General features: G+C 44.7%; 1 protein-coding gene across 6 annotated transcripts in view; it reads right to left on the bottom strand.

Annotated features, from left to right (window-relative positions):
• Positions 1 to 23,766, bottom strand: part of LOC118291287 (partitioning defective 3 homolog) — a 289,475-nt gene that overhangs the window by 64,396 nt on the left and 201,313 nt on the right. For all 6 annotated transcript variants that reach the window (XM_035619432.2, XM_035619430.2, XM_035619429.2 and 3 more), the window contains 2 exons: positions 11,692 to 11,820; positions 3,386 to 3,688 (listed from right to left, as the gene is read on the bottom strand). In XM_035619432.2, coding sequence (XP_035475325.2) covers positions 3,386 to 3,688; positions 11,692 to 11,820 — 432 coding nt within the window. The remainder of the gene's footprint in view (positions 1 to 3,385; positions 3,689 to 11,691; positions 11,821 to 23,766) is intronic.

The following is a 23,766-nucleotide window of genomic DNA, read 5'->3' as shown; positions in this document are numbered from 1 at the left end:
CACTTTCATGTAAACTCTGTAACAGACAGAGGAGAATTCATGCTACAGGTTTAAGGGGGTCAAATTATATTTACGTTTCCTTCATATCAGGTTGAACAAAACTGAACATAAATAAATCTAGACAGATTTCTATTGGTGCCCTTCAGTTTTACTGAGTCTTCCAGCACTGTCAAAACAGCGCTGGTGCCGCCAGGTCTAATAACATGGAGGTTGGTTATAAATTGTCAAATAAAGTTCTTGTCCTACCGTGATCTCATAGAAAAACAGTAAAACCTGATACGGCAGAATGGACACGATCTCCTGCCGCCCAGAGCAACCAGTGTTCCTCGTATCTCCTATGGTTTATAAGCTCGGGTCTGATTCATTCCAGCTTTACAGTCACAGTGACCTTCCCATTAGGGCTCCATAATCAAAGGTCTATTAGAGAGAGAGGCGTATTTCCTGCTCTATTTATCCAGCTGCAGCTTCTTCATATAAACTGTAGTGGATAAACAAAACGTGCAGCTTTGAAAACCCTTCCCAAGACATGGGTGAATGCCTTTATTATGGCGTAAAATGAATGCACATGTGCATAAACACAGGCGGCAAAAAAAATAGTGCAAAATGCAAAACGGTTACGAGCAATTGTAGGCATTGAGACCCCGCCTCCTCTGAGAAGGAACACCTCCCCACATCAACTGGCGGGCCCTATGTGTCCGGTGACAGCACCGAGGATGTACGGTCAACCAACCAATGCGAACCCAGACACTGATACGTGTAGTCAGCACTTGGTGTGTTTTTCCCAGCAAACACTGAGAATTAAAGGAAGGCTGTCAGCTAATTTCAACTCAATTAACTTCCATTCACTTGGTCCCTGGAACCAATTCTCCAAGATAAGATTTGTGCAGTTGTGCCATGCTTCTAGAAGTCATATGATAATCAGGAGATGGCTTGCACCATGGTAATATCCCCATAAAACATTATTTACTATGCTGTGGGAGATAGTGGAAGCAAGCCAGCAACAGAGAGCAGGGGCAATTCTGGTATTAATATTTTCCATGTGTGTTTTTGTAAGATTTACAACAAAATACAAACAAGTCAAGAAATATATATTTCCTCACAGGGTACGTAACGTCTGAATCTCTCCCAAAAATCCTTTGGGAACTATTTCATCTTTTGACAATTGTGTATCGTCATGGGACGTAACTCTACGAGAAAATAACTAAACTATCCCCAGACAGGATCCTTAAACTCTCCCTTTGATCGGAGTGTGTTCCTCTGGGGTCCACCTCAGAAGGCAGCGTCCATGTCAGAGGTGAATGCGGCCGATTGTCCTCCTTCATATTGAAGAGTGACTGACAGCCAGGAATGAGCAAGCTTCCCTGAACAATCCTCATTTATTTCCCTCTCCTGAATCTTTTAACAGGACGTTTGTGTTATCTTTATGTTATTTGGCACTTGGCCAAAACAGTAAATAAAGTCATTCCGGATCTCTATATTGCAAAACAAAAGGTCTGAGATTTTGCTGTTTTTTTACATGGAACCGTCAGAAATGATTAAAAAAATACATTTCTGTTGTGCTGGCACAACTATGAAAGTTCCATTACGTTTAATATAGAAATGCAAATTATTGTTTGTATTTGTTATGATAGGCAAGTGATGGCAGTGTTGAATCTGAATGTGTTTCAAGCTCCTTTTTGCAAATCGTAAATAGAAAGCCTCTGAGCTAAATAAGAACCAGCGCATATTATTATATCTCAAAGGCAGCAAGACAAATAATACAGGCATACAGCCGGGCTGGCATACACGAGATATGCAAAGCAGCGAGAGGTGCAAAACAAGAATGCAGTGTTGAACATGCAGTGCATATTTCAAATCAAATAACAACGCTTGCAACGGCTAATCCGGTCCCTAAAAGTAAAACTCCGTACACCGCTATCAATACTCAAGGCTCAGACCACAAACTAAATTTAAGCTTGTATGTATAATTAACGTGCAACACTAAGCTTTTTATGCGGAAATAAACCCATGAAGGTGAGAACTCACTTTTTCCAAGGAACTGCAAAATCAAGAGAGGATATTTGTGTTGAGTTGTTATTTGCGTTTTCATACCATTGAATTTCAGAGACAGACTCACACATAATATGTCCAAAAATGATATACTGGAGAGAAAATTAAAAACGACAGAAATACGAAACAGCTTTGAAATGATCAGAGAAAATTTGGCCAAATCTGAATAAACATCAGCAACCGAGAACATCTGAAAACTTAATTTAATAACTTGTAGCCCCTAAAGTAACAAAGCCTCCGATTCCAGTCAGACCCCTCATGCAGGATGTCTTCTTCCTCCCTTAATTTCTCTTTCATTCTTAGGTTAAGTTTTTTATACTGTATCCCTGCACAGTGCGTATTGATATTAACAGTGAGAATCAATTGCAGCATGTCTATCACTGACCGACAACTTAGGGTTTTGGGATCTGAATACACAGGCTAACCACCAATCAAGTGTTCCCTTGCCTTTTAAATAGCTGCCAGACTTATCAACTTCTGCTACTTCGGAAGTGGGATAGTTTACAGAAGACAGTTGCTATGACACAACCAGGCCATCCTGAGGAAACATGTGGAGGTAATCTTTACTTTAGACGTAAGGATCGGTGACCTTCGCTGAGCCCCAGGTGTATTAGCACATGGATTAAGCCGGCTATCTGAGAGGGCAGATAACCTTGTCATTACGGTCATGGGTGTGTTACAGGATGGCGATTCTACATCTGTGTCTCCTTTTAAAAACATGCACACACTCTAATGGAGGCGCTCCGTCGTGATCAAATACACCCCACCTGAGCCGAGCAGTGCATTGATCACAAGCCCCCAAGTGGCAGCTGTCAATCACAGGAGGTAGGTATTATCCAATCCATCAACATTAAACACCCTCAAAGGTCACGGGGAGCTGTATAATATAGCAAATCAAATGCAACAACTTAGTTTTGTGAAAGCAACAGGTGCAGCGTGTTATCCATATAGATTTCAGAAAGCTGAATTGTTAGGGTTGAAAAAAGCACAATTCTGTTGAGGTGTGAAGAGATTGTAGCTATCTTAATGTAACTTTATCCACTTCAAAGAATCTCTACAGTTTAAATGTTTTTGGTTGTTATTCTAAGATTTTTACCGGCAGGTACAGCAAGTACAGAGGCTCGTGGTGTTGTTGTACCTTGTCTATGGTTTCTGCCTGCTTGCCGTGAGGGAGAAGGCAGTGATAATAAAGGGGACAAAAACAGATTGTTTTGAGTTTGACAAGTAAAGGTGAAGAAATAATGTCACACTAATGGTTCTATATTAGAGATGTGGTGTAAATGAACTAGATTGTTGCAATCCCCGGATATAAACTAGTCTTTCGGAGGCTCCTCACCTGTCAGAAGATGCAGGGCGTCCATTGCGAGGTTTGTTGACCTGGGCATACAGAGCTTCCAGGGGTGGACCGTTGTCCTGAAGGCTCGAGGGAAGGTGAGGGCTCTGGCCACTTTGAGGGAGATGGTAGATTTGATTGTAATGGTCCACGTTGCTGCTATCTACCGACGAGTCCAACGATCCGATGCCAGCGTACGTGTGCTCTTCATCTGAGCTAAAGGTGTGGCCGACAACATCTTGGATCTCAGCATATTCCCTCTCCTTTGCCTGCCTCTCCCGAAGTTCCCGAGTCTTGGCCTGTATTCTGTGATCAAAACATTGAGGAGAAAAGTTGTGAAATGTTCTTTTATTATTCGTGAATCATTTGGCAAACAAAAAATGAACAGAAACCAACATAGTGGAAAAGGTGAGGGATTTTACACTCAAAAACTATGGCAAGGATGTTATCCCTCAAATTCTGATGGAAATTCTTTCGACAAGTCAAACGTTTGAGATCATTCGCCAGACAAAAAGTGTTTTGTCTTTTGGTGAAACTACAGTGTGTGTCTTGTCAACTTCAGTTGGTGCAAATGAACAATATCAAATGGCCTAATATTAATCAGTCTATGCCCTGCTGATGGAAACACATTCATGCATTTTTTTTTATTAGAATGGATTTACAGATTGTGAGGAGACAAAAGAGATACTTAAGAAATGTAGGGCAGAAACACAGCAGGAAGAAAAAAAATTCTCATAGAGGCTTTCAGCAGCTTTAAGTTTATTCCTAGATATTGATCGGTCCAGACTTAAAGGCCACTTCTCCTCAAACTTCTTAAGTGGCTTTCTTCTCTGGTAACAGGTAAAAAGGATAGAGGAAATGATCTTCCCCTGTACTTAGAGAAACCATTTTTACCCTTTCCACCAATATTTGAACAGGTTTCGGTCTACACACCTAATTTTGAGCACAGTTTGGAAAAATGTGCATTGTTGTGCTGCGTTGATGACACATCCTTGATTACCATTCAAAAGTGTTGGAAATGTGGGCGGGTTCGCTGGATAGCACCGAGGTTCCGAGAAATCTCCTTCAAGATCCAGATTTAATTAGGTGGAACAGAGGTTGTAACCTTTATTCAAATATGCAGCTTCCAATGAGCCTTAAGAGAGCTGAGATGAGTGCACTGATCTTATTCCACAGGTCCTCCAACAAGAAGGGGTGGGAGGGAGACAGTGTGTTCTCCTCTTCCTCCATCCCACGCCTTCCTCTCCCGCCATGCCGTTCCTCTCCCCAGGACCACTTCTACACAACAGAGCCTTTCACAGGACCTTTCCTGTCTCAGAGAATGGTTCCATGTGAATGCCCATCTGTCCGCAGCTAACAAGTCTCAGTCATGCTGTTGCATGTGTGCGCGTGGAGAGCTGGCATTGTAAGAGAAGGGAGGTGGACATTGGGGAGTCGAGGAGGGCTGAAGACAAGACGAGGGGGGGTTGACCTCCCACTGTGGTGACCCTGGCAGCAGCCACCAGGCTGCTCACTGGTTCCAGATGTTGTATCCCCGCTGTAGGGTAGCACACATCCATACGCGCACGTGCTACCTCCCACTATTGCTAGACTTCCCCTATTACCTCAGGTCATAACTGACCTCTGACCCCCCCCCCCCCCCCCCCCCCCCCCCCCCCCCGGCTGCTGCTCTTCACAGATGACTGACATGTTTGGAACGGAGCAAAAAGTCCCTCTAGCCTAATTTTCTCCCGCATGTCTGTGTATTTTAATAACAGTAATCACATTTCAAACAATCACCATTTTTCACTGCCGGATTAACCCGATTCCCACAACCTTCCCAAAGACTGCCTTGTTTATTTTTAGCCATCCAAAATCCCATTTTCTAAGCATTATCTCCAGAATGACATTTTGATGGAGGCCTGATGCAATGTTACATTATATGCAGTCATCTACAAAGCCTCTAAGCTTTTTCAATGTATTTTTTCATTGTTGCCGACCAGGTACAGTATGAAAGTGATCCACTCACAGCACAGCTGTGTACACCCGGTGCGGTCTCACTTCAGCGTTTGCTGTTGAGAAAGAACACAGGCTGCACAAGGAGGGAAAACTAATTCCCAATGGCCCTTTCACCTGCCATCTGGCTAAAGTGATGTCAGATCTCTGCCAGAAAGGACCAGACAATGATGTTACCACAGGTTCACGGAAGTCCACTGGGATCTCAAGACCCTCTGGCGTTTTATGGACTAATCAGATTCATAAAAACGGCGATATTGACATTTGGGATGAGATAATGGCCTCGGCTAGACTGGCGACACGAAGCTAGAGGGGAGAGACCTCTCTTCCGGGGCTCGACATGGATAAAGCTAATAGGCGCATTTCAATAAAAGGGTATTAACAAGAAAATGCCACAGATGTGAGTCATGCTTTTTGTCATTAGTGTTGTTACCACCAGAGCCATCCTGCGTTTTTTTGTCCTCACGAGCTTTCAAAATCAGCTGTTGATTAAATTCATGACAGCCTTCCCATTTTTATAGGGAGAGGTCATGGTTCCTTTGTAAAACAAAAGATCTATCTGTCTGAGTGTTTGTGGAGAAAACATACCCACAATCTGAACCTGTCAGTCTACTGCGAGAGGCCTATTTCAGAGAAGCTGGCCTATTATTCGGTGTTAAGTTTCCATCCTTGGCTGGCTGGCAGTAGGTCTCTGTGGCAAGCTCACATGTGAATGCTACATTCAAGTGCATATTGTCTGCGAGACAACTTCTATTGAGTTATTTGTCATTATGTGTCCAGAATTAAAATTAATAACATTAACATTGATAGCATTTAGCTCTAAAACAAAGCTAAGCAAAGTACAGCCGCACAGAGATACAAGTATGGCTGTAGACACTTCTGTCCACGTATCTTACCTACAACAATATCTGAAATTGAAAATTAGGAAAAGATTGTGACATTGAAGTTTTGAAAAGTCAACCCTGACTGGCATGTTAAAGGTTTTTTTTTGTCGTTTTTAACATCTAAAAACACCTGTAATGAAGCACAGCTTCTTGTCAAAGCCAAATATCCACCCCTCCTCCCTATGAAATAACGAGGAGAACAACAAAACCATGAAGCAAATGAATGGAATATGAACACATTTTATAGGAAACGGGGTTTGAATTTGGTAGCCATTTTTTCTGCGCTGTATCATGACCATTAGCGCAAAACTTTCACACCTGCTAATTGCGTTCTTCTTGGGCAACCTGCAACTGCTGCTCCACGTCCAACTCCTCTCCTTCCCCCACCTTCTCCGGAGAGACCACCCCCGCACCGTACCATACCACTGTATACTCCATTAGCCAATTAATGGTCCAGCATGTTAACACTGAGGAAAGTGCTGCCCACACTAAACACATTATTACTCCACAGCCCCAATTACTAGGCCTTCTCCTCTCTTCTCCTATTACCAGATACGACGAGAACAGGGGACATATTGTAGCTTCGAATGCCGTCTGCTTGGGGGGATTTTATTTCAAAAAGGTGACAAGCAGGTTTTAGTGTTTCACAGAAGCCCTGCTGTGGATTTTCATTTTCAATTTATAAATGGACAATAAATGGAAGAAACTCTGTCTGTTTTCTGCTCACCAACTTGACTATTGCTGATGACCCAAGGAAATGCATTGTCAATTGAGATTTTATTTTGACTGAGCTGTTTTCGAGAAAGCATAAAATCGTTTTCTAAATGTTACTTGAATTCGAAGAAAAAGGCTGAAATACACTAAAAGGGCACTGTAGCACCTGGACGATTTACAACCCAAGAATTCCAGGGGTTGCCGTCTACACTGTGCTTTTCAGCACGTCATTTACGTGCAACACATGCGGGTACATTTTATGCTGTGTTGCATTGTGCAGTGGAGGTTTCATCCCTCTCATAGTGTAACATTGTATTTACTGTTCACTCGCAAAGCGGGCTGTTTGAGCTCAAGGATTCGAGGGCACAGTTTACAAGACCGCGACTTATAAACCGTGCGCACAGATTTCTAAAAACCAGAGCCTATATATATTTACATATGATTCTTATTTATTTCTTTACCCGCCCCAGCCTCAAGGGGCTTCCGTGTTTCTGTACGAGGTCATATGTGTGAAGTTATTTGGATGATGCTCTCAAGAAAGTTAGCAAGCTAGATTAATGCAGGCCGAGCAATCAGCCCCCTACTAACACCCCCTGCACTAGTCATACTGATGTCAGAAAGAAAAAGATACCTCCAGTGCTGCGTGAGTAATTACTTGGTTTCTTTTTGTCTTTTTTGCGTTGCCCATGTTTCACTCTATATTCTTACAAGGAGAACTGACCTCACATGTACCTTTAATTAAAAAAATACAATGCTTCCTTCACTTGTCCTTTCTTTGTAACAGTGCAGTCGAAAGGCATTTCCTCCTGGCCGGAGAGTCTAGACAGTCTAATGATGAGGCTTTCAGGGCAGCTGAAGTTCAACTCTTAGTCCCTCGGCTGACCATGTCTTCAATAAAAACTGTTGCAGCCAGATGACATTATTCTTTCTTTGACCCCCATTCTTTTCCTGTTTTTTTGGTTGTTTTTTTTGTCATTCATTGTCACTGAACTCAGACTGAAAATCTCTTACATGAACCAAAACTGGATTTGTAATGGTATTGTTGGCTTGATAGGATTGATTTCAGCGAATTTACGTGAAAACAGAAGACTGATAATTAATTACTCTTACATATTATATTGGTAGAATGTGAGGCCCGGTGTGGACTGGTAGCAACGTGCCAACTCGCCCCGAGTCCTTTTTCACACAGAATAAATCTCACTGTTTCTCCGACAGGGCTGTTGTTTTGGACGACCGAAACCAGCAGACTCCTCCATACTTTTGTCAATGTTTAATCTACCCCAGGGAAGGCCAGGGAAGCTGTCCCAACTCTCAGACACTCATTTTGAAGTCAGCACACTTAGACGTTTGAAAGCCTGCCTCCTCAATATGCATTGTTGCCATGTCGGAGGAAACAGAATGTATTTGCACTCTCACTTTCTCATCCAGCCGCCTTGAATAGATTTTTCCTTTCAATACCCCCTCATCAAAACACGGTCTATTGTTCTGTGCTGCAGATGGAGAGCCGAATGATTCTGAATCTAATCAAAGTGCAGTAAATGACTCGGCGTGCAGCTGTCTGTGCAAACCTCCAATTGCCCATCTTTTTGAGTTGACACTTGGCCCACAACAGCATAATGTAATCACAGAGATAATTGTCAAAGTTTCATGGTGTCAATTCCCAGTGTTAATAATCACATTAACTCGCTGTAGGTATCAGTGTAATTACAAATGTAATCACACTCCCCAATAAGCCAGTTGTAACTTCCTCTGAACTCACTATGCAAATGAGACTCAAACTGTATACCGAAATAATGAGATGGTTCGACAAAGTGGAAAGATAATGTTGGTGCCGTGATCACTGTGACAAAAAACAGAAAGGACAGGATCTGCCTTTATTCCTCTTTTAAATGATGAACATGGTCCAAGAAAAGAACTTAAATACCAGACCAACTTCTCACGCCTAATCCATGTTTGACGTCAAAAGGGAATTGTGCTGACTCACCTTCTCCAGAAACACTGCGGAGATTTTGTTTGTACAGAGTCAGCAGGAAATCAAACAACAAACAAAGAGGAAGCGGAGCCGCTGTCTAGGAAAAAAAAAAAAAAAGAGCCATTGATGTGTTCTCCTGTGGTCTGGGAAATGGGACAAGGAGAGTGGCAGTGGAGTGCTGGCCGCTGATTAGAAGCCAACCAGAGCCAAGCAGATAAGAGAGAATGGACATCATAATCAGCTGCCACAGAGACAGAGAGGGAATGAAGTTCAGTTCAGGCAGAAAATGAGGAAGGAACATTGTTAGGTTGTCTTTGTGTGCTCGCCCACTTTGGCCAGGAAAATATAGTTCCAGGGCTAACATGTGCAGAGATAAGTCAGAGACTGACAAAAGCTCCACCAACACTACCTGCCCGGTGCTTTGCCTTTCTTTCTCTCCCTTCTCCCCAATGGCCTTTGTATGGATGAGGCCACGGCCAAAGAGGCGGCTTCTCTCCAACCCACCCAGGGTCCAATCACAGAGCTTGTTGTCACCACAGTCCTCTCAACATGAGCCAATCAGACTGGGGTGTCTTGGGTGCTGTCCACAGGCATAGAGAAACCAAAGTAAAGGCTGTCACCGCTGGGCTGAACAGTGATTAGGATCAGCCTAACCGCGGGTTCTAATTCGGCTTTGATGAGACATGAATCAGCCAATCACACGCGCTGCACAAAATCTGCCAGCTTTCAGCAAAACAAATGCCCCTGATAGTCACTTTTCATCAGGTCGATGCACTGCACTGTGCTGCCGAAATTAAGTCAAAAGTTCTATGGACTCTCTTCTCTATCATGCTTCCATAAGCAGCTGACTAGATATCAGTTGGCATTTTTGCTCAAAATAAACAGGTTGTGTCTGCAAGGTTCACGGGCCAAACCATAAATTGCACGAATCATATCAAGGTCAAAGTTTTAAACATATAACCATAGCTGCCTTATTGCAGGGCAAAAAAAAGGGGCAGGTTTTATGAATTAATCAATCTGTCTCACCTTTTCTCTGACTCCTATTTTGAATCGCTAAGAGGCCCTGTCATAACCGTCTGCTTCAATTAATGATCCCTAATGTCAGCCGAGCTGGGAGTTTGGCCGCGGCCCATCCCGGATCATGCTGACGCATCGCGCTGGCTGACCGTTGCCAACTTTGGATACCCGTTGCAGTCCGATCCATAATTTCATAAACGCACTCTGAAATGGACCTGTCTCCCGTGGCAGCAATGCAATCAATCTGAGTGGGTACCTAAATCCGAGACCTACGACAATCAAACGAAGCACCTTGGGAGTGTAATATCGTAGCGCGACCAAAAAATACAAGTTAGTAATGGATTTCTGAGCTGCCGTCTTGCTGAAGCCTAATGCTTTGAATATTGACTAGGCTTCCATGGCATGTTGGTTTATTATTACCCACCACCATTTCCCTCAGGATTCCCTTTTCCATTAACCGAGGGGCAATCCCGGCCTGGCTGAGTGATGGGATTTCGGAACAGGTACAAAAGGGAAGAATTAGGCTGCCCTGGTTGGGACTGGAGCTCACACATGCAGAACGGACACAAACAAGACAAGGAGGGCGAATGTGCCGTAAGACAAAGTAGCACACAAAGAAATTGGTTGACAGCGGTGAAAGGAGTATGGGCAATATTTAAAATGTGTGTGTGTGTGTGTGTGTGTGTTTATGTGTCTCTGTGAGGGGAGGGGCGAGTCGAGGACATGTAGTCTACATATCTCATGCCCACTGTGCATCTGTGTTGATTCTGCTGCTTAGCATGACAGTCGTTTTGGGAGCTGCTCAAAGGGGACGGATCTGGATGGAGAGCCCGGCCCACTGGTCTCCAGGGTGCACTGAGGGAAATATGTTGGGCCCTCAGCCAGAGGGGGTTCGCACCCGCGTCGGAGAGGACCTTCATTGCAATTCATAGTTGAATACTGAAAAGAAATGTGCAACAGCTTTTTGAGCGAGGCCTCCAGATGTTCCATTCAGCGGGGAGGAGAGCCTTCCCGAGTGATTTTCTGTGTTCGCAATTGTTTGTGTCTGTGGTACCGTGTATTTTCAACAGCCATCCATCCCTCTGCCTCTTCGCCTGTAAGAGGGAATGGTATCAAGCCCTATTGTTTCTATTCAATTAGCTGTCATTACCAACGGCAGTTTGATTACTGAGTTCATTTTGGCTGGTGGAGAACAATGGCGAGAGAATTAAATGGGGCTTGTCTTCGAGGGATGAGGCGCGTGAGGCCAAACCAATGCTTTGCCTTATTCCTGCGGACACCCTGATGTCCGCAAACACCAGAGGACACAGCGCCAAGCGGGCTGGATAAAGAGGAACAGCATATTCTTGAGCGATTAACAACCTGGGAGAACTGCAGGAGAAGACAAATGCAGCGCTACATCGATTTCGCTATTATAATGAGCACCGTTCAATCATGGCAAATCCACGGGGGCCTACGAGAACCATTAGGAGGTCAGTGCCTCTGAATGGCACAGGCAACAACAATCCATAAATGATCTATTTAATGTCCTGATATAAAAGAACGGGACATTTCACAAATTGACATCTGAGTGCTTTCCCAGAATTTCCCAAGCTTGCTCCACCATTTTGTTAATTAGGTAGTTTGCTAATTTTCCGGTCAGCAGTGTCCTTTTTTCCTCCCCTTTGTTCAGCTGGGACCTAATTGTTTAGGCTTTTAGCGAGCCAAAGCTCTGTCTGAGCACTCACCTCTCTTGTTCCAGTCTCATCCGCAGGGTCTCCTCCTCTGACGCCTGCATGTCCTCGGCTTTAGATTTACTGGAGCTCCTCCTCTCCATCCTCTCCCCTGGCCGCTCATCCCTCCGGTGCTTTACAAGCCTGAGTAGAAGAGAAGGGTGGAAGTGGATTTAATTGAGGCCCAGGCTTTTATAATTTCTGACCCAATGTGGACATTTTTATTTTTTTACAACCGCATGTCTCTTCCTTTGTCCAGCAATTTCATTTGAAATACTCAGTAGGAAATTAGAGTGTCAAACTGTCAAAATCCTCAGTTTGGGTTTGTATTGGGGTGACAGCTCAGGAGGGGTCTCCCTGGGCACCCATTCGTTATTGAAAGAATAACTTGGCCTTTTTCAAATAAATGCAATAAAAATGCAGCAAGTCATATAAAAAGATAAACCCAACACGCTGACTACCCTCCCTGACAAGACTCAACCCAGGACAGCAGAAAAGATTCAGTGTGCAGAATTAAATGAAAATTTTCCCCATTTCGTCCCTCAGCTGTAGAGTTTACTCAGAGTGAGGGGAGCAGTGACAGCTCATGATTTAGTTTTGAGCGGGGAGGGAACAAACTACCTGCAAACGGGCGAGATGTAATGTAATGTAATGTAACAGTGCAGGAAACCACCAAGCTCGCGGCATCGTTTGTAACTTTCTAGGCAGTGTCACCAACTTTTACATTTTAACGACGGGGGTGACACACCGGTTGCGGTAATCCGTGACAGCTTTACCGCAGGTGAGAATAAGCCATGCCGCTGGTAGCAAATTCCTCTGGTCAGCCATGCTTGGTGCTCTGCAAATAAATGAGTGGAGTCTCTGGCTGTGTGAGCGGTGTGTGAAAATGATGATGATGAAGAATGGAAAATAGAGATGAGGCTTGCAGTTGACAGGAGTGGAGTACAGTACACACACACACACACACACACACACACAAAGTGGACAACTCTATAGTCTGACTCCACTGCCTGAGTCTTCACTACTCACAACAATGTGCTTGTGGATGACACGGAGATCCGATGCCAACACTACACGTGTGCCCAGAATTTAGTGATCAAGGATAAACTCTCTGACGCGACACAGACCAGGAAAGGCCATATGGTGAAAGTGTGATGTCATTTCCTGCCGCCCCACAATGGGGCCAGCTGTGGAGGAAGTGCAAAACGGCAGGATACAGAAAAGGGATGTATTAAAGACAGACAACCAGGAAGCGCGCATGATGGTCATCATTTTGCACATGGAGATAGAAGCCCATATGCTCACCACATATAGTAGATTCAAATGTTACTATATCTACCGTGATCCATGCTATGTGGTTCTGAATATGTATGCATGAAAAGCAGAGAACAAACTCTGGAATTAGTGGCAATGTACGGCAGTACTTTTGATTTTAGACTTGTGATTGTCAGGTTGGTGGAAACCAGGCCAAACATGAACAAACCTGATGATCGCGGAGACGAGGCAATAACAGAAAGTGTACGGGCATGGGGGCGGGGGGGGGAGGGGGGGGCGTGTGTGGCCACAAATGAAAAGAAATTCAATAAATATAATCACAGTAAAGTACTGGCTTTTTATTGAGTGTTTATATTACGTAACATCGATTACAATGTTCCACATGGGCTTTTCCGAGCGGTCCCGTTTCAAATTCCAGACAGCGGCACAGAAGAAAGCATTAGGCTCTGCAGTCCCACAGTGCTCCGCTGTGAGTTTACTTTCACCGTCCTCGTAGCCGAGCTTTATTTGACAGTTTGAAAACTTTCTCGGAAAGCTGGAGAAAAAAATAAATCACATCAGACGAGGCTGACTTTGGGCCGGTGGAAGTGAATCAATTCATGAAATGGGAGACTGTTTCCCTCATAGATGTTTGTTATTCTACTTGGGATTAAAAGCAACTCTAAGGTTTTGTGCAAATGGCTTCTCTGTGCAGCGGCTGCTTCGGAGCTATAATCTTTGGAATGGGCTGCGGCCTGGTGGGAGACCCTGGCTTGTGGTTGCGCAGAGAGCACAGAAGAGGCAGAGGGAGTGATATGTGGGTTCCTTTGTAGCACAGATAGCATACATTACCTGATTAATTAATCAACAAATGGCTCTACTAAGGCATAAAACTCCAGGCTGAGGCTGAGAACGCTAATAATAGTGAACCCGCTATCTATCAGCAGGGCAGGTGACAGCTCTCCTCACCTCACTTCAAAGACTTTCATTAACTTCCCCCGAGGAAAATACACCTCTCTCTTTTTCTAATTCCATTTTTCTCCACACCAACCTTCGCCTAAAAAAAACCACAAGATAACCTGCGGGAAGACAAACTTCTGCCCTCAGCGCTTTTCCCTCTTTTTCTGGATCCACATCACTACAGCTAGGGAATTTGTCATAGTGAGCCGTATTGGCGGATTAGACTGGGCAGGATCCTGGGCACGCAGCAGTTCCCATATGAAAGGCTATTCCCCCATCGCCGGTGGCTGGAGAAGCGGGGCCCACATCAAAGCAGAGGCGGAGGAAAGGGACGATCCCACCAGGGCTATTAGAAGGCTCCAGACAGTTGCCGGTTCTCTAACAACATGGCTCTGCCCTTCACGTCCTGCCAGTGGGGACTACTGTGGAACACGGGATTAGCCACCGCACCTTCGATGATGCACAAGCCCCAACGCAATACTTCTACACTCAACAACCAGCAGAAATCTGTGGTGCCACACTGTTTATATAAAGTACAACCTGTCTCTGGAAGATAAGCGTCTCATTTGAGAAACCAAGAGAATCAGACACAGAGCAGGAAGAAATAAACTCGTTTCTATGGCAACTCTCGGGCCACTATTGGCACCTTGGCATTAATCAGGGCTGGCATCAGTATTGAGAGTGAGGTTGTTGAGGCTTGGTAATAAGATATTGATTGGCAGCTACAACTCCTGGGTAGAATAACAAAGGACCAACTACACAGCAGTTTGGCGGAGAGATCTCACTTTGGCCAAAAAGTCTGAGGAGTCCGTTTTTTTCTAGTGTGACTACACAGCAGTAAGACTAGAACCTAGGCATTTTAACTCACGGAAGTACAGGACGTATTTGAATGGACTACAGACATTGACCTTGACCTTGGGAAATTAAGAGTTATGAAATAATCTTAACATGAAATGTCCACATTTCCATTTTCCAGAAGAAGGCGAACCTTTGCAATTAAGATAATTAACATAAATAGCTATTTGACTTACAGAAGTCGCTATTTGAGCAACAGCTCCATTCAAGCAGGTGAACAATGATACGCCATTTAGCTCCTCAAAAAGCTCTGATCTTTTTCTGCTTCAGTCCCCCAGACCAAAGCTCTGTTTAATGATCCGTTCATAAGCGTCTATCTCACTGCGGCGGACAGCAGGTAAGAGTGATGAATACAGAAATGCAGAGGGGCCTTCCACAAGACAAAGAACGGGAGATGTAGATCGCAAGAACCAATGGGTAGGAATAGGTTTAGTTAAGATCAAATGAGTGCAAACGCACAATAGCTGAGTAAGATGTTGGTTTGATCAGAAGGACGGTGATATGCACTCAGAAACCAGATATGATCTTCGGGTATGCTTTAAGAGCCTGAGCTGATTTAGGCAATTCATCATTGTTTGGTCTTGATGATGTCTGATTGGCCGTTAAACCTCATCCAGACGCACTAACATGTGTCAGCCATATATAATATACGCTTCTGACGGCCGCTGATGTCTGAAACATTGAGTGTTCAATCAAAGTGTCCTGGATTAGACATATGCTGACAGCGTCTCGTAAAAAAACAAATGTCTTCAAATACATTATACGCATATAGGTGTTATCCTGTTGTACTGTATGTTTCTGCTTTCACCAGAATAGAAGTCAGTAAATATGTACTCCAGTCAATATGATACATCCTCTTATATCACAGCAAAACAGAAGGGTTTATATTACTTGCAGTGCATGCCTCATACATCATCTTCATCGATTTACAGAGTAATAACACTTCAAGGCTGCGGCACAACAGTGGAGCAAAAAAAAAAAAAAATTCCAAAGAGAATTATGCAAAGCCTCAAAAGCAGTTAAAATCGTTTAATCTGGGGAGCAGATTTGAGAGAAGCAAATCTGTTTTGACATCTTCTGTGGGGAATTTTGTGGTTTGCTCCCTGGAAGTTTTCCGACTCCGGGAGAAAGGACAGCGGCACAAGCTGCCTATTCATTGCACTAAAATCTGTGTTTTTTTTAGAAGAGAATCCAAGTATCTGAGGGAGCGACTGTTATTTTACCTCACATGATGCGCCCATCATATGAGGTGTTAAAATCGTTTGGCATTATTCAAACCTGCAAATGGAACAGGTGAGCCAGAGGAAGAAAAAAAATTGACTGCATCCATCAGTTTGAGTAAGTGATGAGAGGATAATTTCAAGGGCAGACAGAAAGAATCATTATCGTTTCTGCTCGGCGAACCTGAAAGTTAATCCGAATCTCCCAGGGCGAAGTCTCCCACAGACAGTCGCCCCCATGCCCCCGAAACTGTATTTGTTGCCGTGGGGAAGAAAATAAATAACTATGCCTCCGCCCACTGCATTTCATTGTGCCCATCCATAAAACGCCATGAAAAATACCCATATTTTTTCAGAAACGAATCGAGACATTATGATCTTCTTATTGACGGCAAAGAAGTGCACAGCCGAGAGTTGAGACAAGCTCACACAAACACATTATTTCCCTTTCTGTCTCCTCCCATCCTTGTCCAGTGGAAGGGCATGCCAATATGTAGAAGCGCATGATTCTACACAGCGCTGCACCGAGGGCAAAACCCTGACAATGACATGTCATTTTAATAGCGCCTTGTTAGAAAGGTGAGGCTGTCAGATTCTGTCTGTCCTCCTCGCCAGCGCGAGTGTTGTTGCAGCTCTGGTGAGTGAACACTCTCTACCCCGGGTGAGACACACAGATGCCTTGTAAGAAAAAGAAAACGAGAAAAAAGGGCGAGAGAGGCTGGTTTTTTTCCCCTTCCTTACAAATCACATTGTGACCCAGCGATCGTTAACAGGCATTAAAGGGGCATTCGTTATCGTCGAGTGGCCTCTGCGTAACGCTGCCACCACCGGTTTCCAGGGACACCAACCCCAGAGAGGTATGGGAGGACACTCTCCCGTCATTCCTGCAGCTTCAAGCCAACGCCAGCCGATTATCTCCTTCCCCGCGGAACTCATTATCTGCAACCTGTAATGTCAGTCAGAGCTTTCCCCGCTCAGCCAGGCCGCTTTTTTAAAGTAGAATTTAGAATTTCTTAAGGAAAGGAAAAGGGCTCTCTTTAAGAGTTTAAAGAGAAAGACGGCAACCTGAGATTCATCAGTGAATGCATAAGATTAGGTAGCAGCTCTTAGGGTTCACACCATCTTGGGAATGAGGATATGGAACGCAGGTTTTCAAACTAACATCTCTTAATGCAGTGGCACATTCCCTTGCCTTTGCAGGGACTCTGCCTCTTACAGGTCACAGCAAGATATGACAGCTCTGTGCGTTCACATCATTGGTCGAGGGCCTGTGCACACAGTACCAATCAATTTCCTCCAAGGCGGTTGGGTTGTTGATTGGCTGTAGCGCTGGGGGGGAAACCAACCCCGGGTCTTTCACCAACGGTGTGCAGAGGTACAGGAACGATGGAGGACAGGAGTCAAGATGGTTCATGCCGGGTGGGAGAGTGGCGTGTCCCGCATTCCGCAGGCATGACATGCATTTATTCATGACATCAGGCCTTGCCCCAGGAGGGGGGACAGCGCCACGGGCGAGATGGAGATAAAATGATTCTCACCAGCAACTTCCATGACTCTTAGGTCTCCGAGCTGAGCAAAGAAGACGCCGTCACATTGGTTCTGTGTGGTCCTACACAATATCAAAACCATTAAAAAAAAAGAAAAACTATTTGCAAGTCTATGCATTGTATGTCACATTGTTGTATTTAAATGACTCTTTAAATGATTTTTCTCAACCAATACCACTGTCCCAACCTGTTTACCATAAAGAGGTTCTTGTATGGAAATGAAGATTTTCTGGCTGAAATACAGATGCATAGAAATTGCTATAGCACCCTTACAAGAGATTTATCTTTTTCTCCCTGCCGCGTCAGTCAGAATTGACTGTCATTTCTGTTATTCACCAGCCGGGTATTGTTCCATCAGCCCCCCCCCCCATGTCTTCACACTTCTCTTTTAGAATGTATCTCTCTAGCTTGCGCTGGTTTTCTTTCAAAGCCATGTGTGTGTGTCCAATCGCCTGATCAACGACTGCATTCTACAAAATTGTCGAGTTGTTTGATAACCAAAGACAAACCGATCCTTTTTACCCCACCCCCGACACCCCCGGAGGAGCAGGGAAAAGGGTTTGGACTAAAATAAATATATGCGCGTGAAGAATGGTCAGTCACAGAGAGCCACAGGCTATTTTTAGTTGGTATCCATCCTATAGATACTTCATTGTACTTCTGTTTTTATATGTGAGCGTGTGTGTGTGTGTGTGTGTGTGTGTGTGCGTGTGCTTGTGTGTGTGGAGGGCATGGTGGATTTTCAAAAACAGAGTTAATCCGCTCTTATGGGGGAAATGTTCTATACACATAGAGAGACCAGACAAAATACAGACACAGCGCTGCAGCAACATCCAAGATGATAGAATTACATCAGAGTGGATGGATAAAGATGTTCTACGCCTTTAAACTAACAACTATCAAAATGAAAGCAACTGTTGAACTGTGAGTGTGTATGTGTAAAAGTCCATCTACGTTAAAGTTTTTGAACATGAGAGAGGCTTGTGTCTTTCCAAATATTCATATTTAAGCAAAAGCAGGTTCACTTAAGGGTGTGTGTGTGTGTGTTTTATCTATATGTGTGTGTGTGCCTGTATATCAAGGGACAGCTCGGCTTGTCCATATTTCATAACAGCTTGTGCAATACAAAGGACAAGGCCCAGCCCAACATGATTGCTTTTAATGTTGAACATAAATCACTCAGTTGTGTGTTTGTGTGTGTGCGTGAGGCGGCGAGGGGTGTATTTTGCACACACTCTGAGCGACGTTTCAAATCCCTGACACCACTGATTAAAGCCCCATTACAACACAAATAAACAGTCCAGACACATTCATGCATCCATCTGTTAAAGTGTATGAGTGCAGCGAGTAGCGACTTTCTGCAGGACAATTAGCATAGAGACACTTCAGCGGCTCTGAGGGAAGTTCGGATGTCGGGCGTAAGCTTTGTGCATGTATGTGTTCACATTCCGATCATTCAAAGTAATGTCGTGATGAGTTGCTGATATTTGTTCCGCGGTAATCCTGCACATTTTCTTTCTCTGACTTCACACACAACTAGACATACACAGAAGTCGCCAAATGCCTCGGCTCGCCACAACCAAGGAATATGCAAATACACATTCATTCTCTCAAGGCCATATGCGGTACATATACACAATCACAGTTGGTTGAAGCCTAACCCCCCCACTTCACCCACCCAAGTAAGGGTGCAGGATCGGAGATGGGGGATGTGGTGCTGACAGCGCTGTGGTTTCCCTGTGGAGGCGGTGGCTCGGGCTATGACCTAGATACAGTATGGCACACTGCATTCCTAATGGGCCATTTTGATCACTGCCACTCGCTGGGCTCCTCCCGCACGCCTCAAACACAAAGATCTCAGCATTCAGCAGCCAAAAGTCCGCTCCACTCGATAAACGATGGCAGCAACTGTGGATGGTAACATGAGTTTCCTAACGGTGTAGGTGTGTAGAAACCTCGGGGTATCACACTTCCACTGAAAATAGGAGTGGTGTGGTAATAAGAGCTGCTCTCACCTGCTACAACTCAAACCCACAGGGAGATGAAGGTGAGGGGAAATAGCTTATGATTATTGTCGTGACACAAGATTACCACATAAATTAATTGTGTTCATCAAGCTCCTCTCCTCGTCTTTTCTGTTTTGATTATCCATACTCCTTGCAATTGTCTCCCAGCTAATTTACATGCTGATGAGGCTGGAGACAGATGTGCCTCGCAACACTCATATGCCTGATTTCCACGATTTTCCAAGAGGCTCGCCCGAGGACAGGCGAGGTGAGAAGTGAGGCAGATCTTCTTTCTCGTAAACGTCAGACTTTGAAATACAGGCACGGACACACACCGGCCCAGGCGTTATAGTTGAGTCCATTGGCGAAAGGAGACAGGGGAACTGCTCGTCCGTGATATACATCCCTCCCAGCATTCAGAGAGCGAGACGGGAGAGGTCTTTCTGTCAATGCCACAATGAATCTCCAGGGCAGCGGAGAAAGGGAAGGGGAGGGGGATATGGGCGGGCATATGGAAAGAAAGACGGAGAGAGTGACAGTAATTGTGAAAAAAGTGAGGATGAGGGAGAGAAGGATTCCCAATGGAATCTCAGGGATGGTGACTGTATATCACAAGCAGGATTAGATAAATAATGCTGGACACTCCTCTTCTGTCCACTGGCCTTGTACAGTTGGATGGTTCTCCAAAGCAAAATTAATAAATAAAAATTAAAAGAATAGGACCATAAATGTCAAGAAATCATTTATAAAACCTTAGTACAATTACTGTAAACAAATGAGACGGCCCGTTCAATAAGAGGATTTACAGCCTCCACTCACGTACATAATTGCATTTTACATTTCATAAACTGATTTGAACAGATTTACAGCACAAAGGGAAGGTACCTTATGGTACAAGAAGATGGTGGATGGTTAGGGTTGGTCAAACCCTTTCATTAAGAATAAGAGAGGATCATGGTTATGGTCAATAAATCTGCGAATATTAATTGCAGGTCTGTATTAAAGCCCATTGTATAGTCTTTCACCTCACTACATAAAGGACATGCAACCTCTTCTATTAGCCCTCGGCATTGGGATCAGATGCAAATCAGAAGGTGCAGGAATAAACAATAAGGACGTAATTCCTGGGTATGGATATACATTTGTTGATACACAATTAACAGCTCACACATCTTGATGTGAGAAGGAGAGTCCAATTAAGAATCCTTCACGACAAACATAGAGAGAGCAATGGAATCCTGATCCAGCCATGAAAATAATCTCAGAAATACAAAGATCAGAGTCGGAGAGAGTGGTGGTAAACTGAAGGACAATTTCAATTTACATGCCAAACACATGTGAGAGACGCTGACAGAACAAGAGGAATGTGGTTCGTAGCTTTAATTGGTTGCCTATGATGGAAATCACAAGTGTAATTCAACCTTGATTGATATTGCCTTTGTAATTCAAAAGCAATTTTCCCAGCTTTTCTTTCTTCCTCCCTGATTGTCTCTCCCCCACCACCCATCTTCTCACACACATGTGCGGGGGTATGCACACATCAGCAGGTGGGAACTCAGTGGATAGGAAAGGTCATTTCAGCCAAAGGCCTCTATTTCATTACATGCTAAGCCTGGGAAATGGGTGAGCAGACTAGCAATGAGTCCTACTGTAGCAGGCAGCACACTTCATTTGCATAGCACATAGGGGGAAATAAATAGTTCCTCCCATGCGCCTTTTCTCACCTCTGTCTCTGTAATATCAAGCATGCTTTGCATCTCTAAGTCAGCTTGTGCTTTACTTTTCTTCCCTTCCTCAGACCATAACATAAATCTACTTTGGTTTACTGCAGGACGGCATTAGTGGTTCATTTGCACTATTTAGAGAAACAAAATGGGATTTTTGCCGTTCTGAGATCCTTGTACTGGCTCTTAATATTTTCTCATTATTTCCGACAGCACCTGTCCTCGGAGAGTTGACTCGCATTGGGACAGCCTTTCCTCAAATTGATCAAAGCGATGCGCGCCGGAGTGAAAAAAATAACATCAAAGTGGATTGAAAGTGTCTCAAAGTGTGAAAGACAAATATCAAACGGAGAAGGAGGAAGTTAAGAAACACAAGGCGGTTTCTGTTCCGAACATCAAGGTTGATGAAAGGCAAAAAGAGGGGGAGAGTAAAGTGAGGGAGGAAGAGAAGAGCGTGTTAGAAGACAAGATGGCTTCCATTGGTGGGGTCTGGGTGCGATTCCACCGGGGTTGGATCATTAGTAGTCATAGGCCTGGTAGAGTATGGAGGGGTGCACTGCTACACTTAATTTGAGCTCTTTAATAACACACTTTATGAATTCAGTCATGTTTGCAGCCCTCTGCCTGAGACACAGCGTGAGAGACATCGGTGGATCTCATTTCAGGCCAACAGGATTTCAGATTCAATTAACTACATCGTGCAACACCAACTCTTACACACACGCGCACACACACACACTCACTCTCACACACACACACACACACACACACCGCTTCAAGGTCTATCTCAGAGCTCTGCATGATCATTCTAAATATAATTACTCCAGGGCTGTCTGATGGAGGCCCAGTGCTGCCCAATCACATTTGCATCGAGTGGCCGGGGAAGTGCGGCCGGACAGCCAGACCCCCCCTAACACCACCACCCCCCCCCCCACCCCCACCCCCAATGCTTCGAAAGGCCATCCCTCATTCATGCATGGTGGTTGAAGTCACAAGGCAGCCTCTCCTTCCCCTCCTTAATTCTATCACTCAGCCTCGCCCCAACTCTAAATTCTTCACTCGACCAACAATTGAGTGACATCTAATTTTTGTGCCACAAAGCTGCATTTGCCTTAACAGGGCGTACAGAAGAGTTTTTGTTGTTTTACTGTTTTCATCTCCTGACGCTGCACTCTGTGACGCTAATCTTCCCAGTGGGGGGCACTTTGTTGTTCGTTGTTTGGCCCCCTGCTGGGCCTCTTTGGTACATGATTGGCAAGAGAGTAATGGGATGTCACACTCAGAGGACATTTTTGTGCTCTTTTGTTTTCCCGGAGAAGTTAGGCAAGCCGACCCTGTCTCTGTACTGTGCCCTCGGTGACATGATATTTTCTTTTAGCCGCGCAGCCTTTTAAAGGTGATATTGAGGTACGACTCTGCACTTGGCAAAGCTGCCAAAGTTCACTATGGAGTTCGCCTTTCGGAAATATTCATCCGTGGCGGGGAGAATTTGCGGCCAACTTTAATTTCACCAACTCCACCTCGAGGTCAAAGGGGTCGGCAGCAAAAAAGTGCGCCCAAAGCTGAGAGGAAACCACTTTGTTGCTCAAGGGCACTTTAAAGGAGTCACCGACCACACTGCTGAGCAGATGTCTAATTTTACGTCACCATCCAAAGTCCATGATGTGTAACATTGTTTTTTCTAATGAAATGCATTTCTCAGATTCTTCACATCACCCCAGGCTGCCAGTCATTCTCCACCCGTGATGCTGTGCCCCGTGCGGGCCTTCACCACCTCAGCAACAGACATTATGAGGAGCGAGGCGGAGCAAAGACAGAACAATTATCATTTTCTCTCACATTACATTCAGCAGATGTCAGAGCCCACATGTGGAGGCGGCTAATTGCTGCCTCCAAATCAACTGTGGTATAATGCTACAAGCATATGTGAGGGTGTGTTGGTAGAAGGCTGAGGGAACGAGGGGTGTGTTATGAAGAGAAAAAAAATGTATGTTGATCCATCAGGCGGCATGCTCTTGTCTGTGTGTGTGTGTAAAGCCAAGCTAATGCATGTGTCATGTCGGTGTACTAATGATCAAACCCACTTACCCGCCATCAGCTGTTCACACCCACACGAGCAGAAAGAATCATATGATATTACGACACGGAGCAGCACGGAAACACGCTAACTACCTACTCTCGTGCTAAACACAGTTGAGCTTTCATGGTGTGGTGTCCATATTCAAGGCATAGTCATGCAAGCATACACTCACACACACACACACACACACACACACGCACACACACACACACACACACACAGTTCTTCCAGCGTGGCTCAACACTGCCCGAGAATAGCAAAGATTGAAAGATAGAAAGCATCCCTTCACTTCTGCATCTTTCACTGCTTCCTTTTCCCATCCACACCCCTCCCTCCTGCATCTTTCCATGCAGCCTTGAGTGGGGCTGCGTCCGCAGGGAGGGGCAGGCAGATGAGGTCCCCGAGCGGTGATGTTGGGTCAAAAGGGGGGGGGGGGGCAGAATG

Source organism: Scophthalmus maximus, chromosome 21, assembly GCF_022379125.1.
Source record: "Scophthalmus maximus strain ysfricsl-2021 chromosome 21, ASM2237912v1, whole genome shotgun sequence".
In the NCBI taxonomy this organism is placed as follows: domain Eukaryota; kingdom Metazoa; phylum Chordata; class Actinopteri; order Pleuronectiformes; family Scophthalmidae; genus Scophthalmus; species Scophthalmus maximus.
This window is presented reverse-complemented; position numbering and strand designations above follow the sequence as displayed.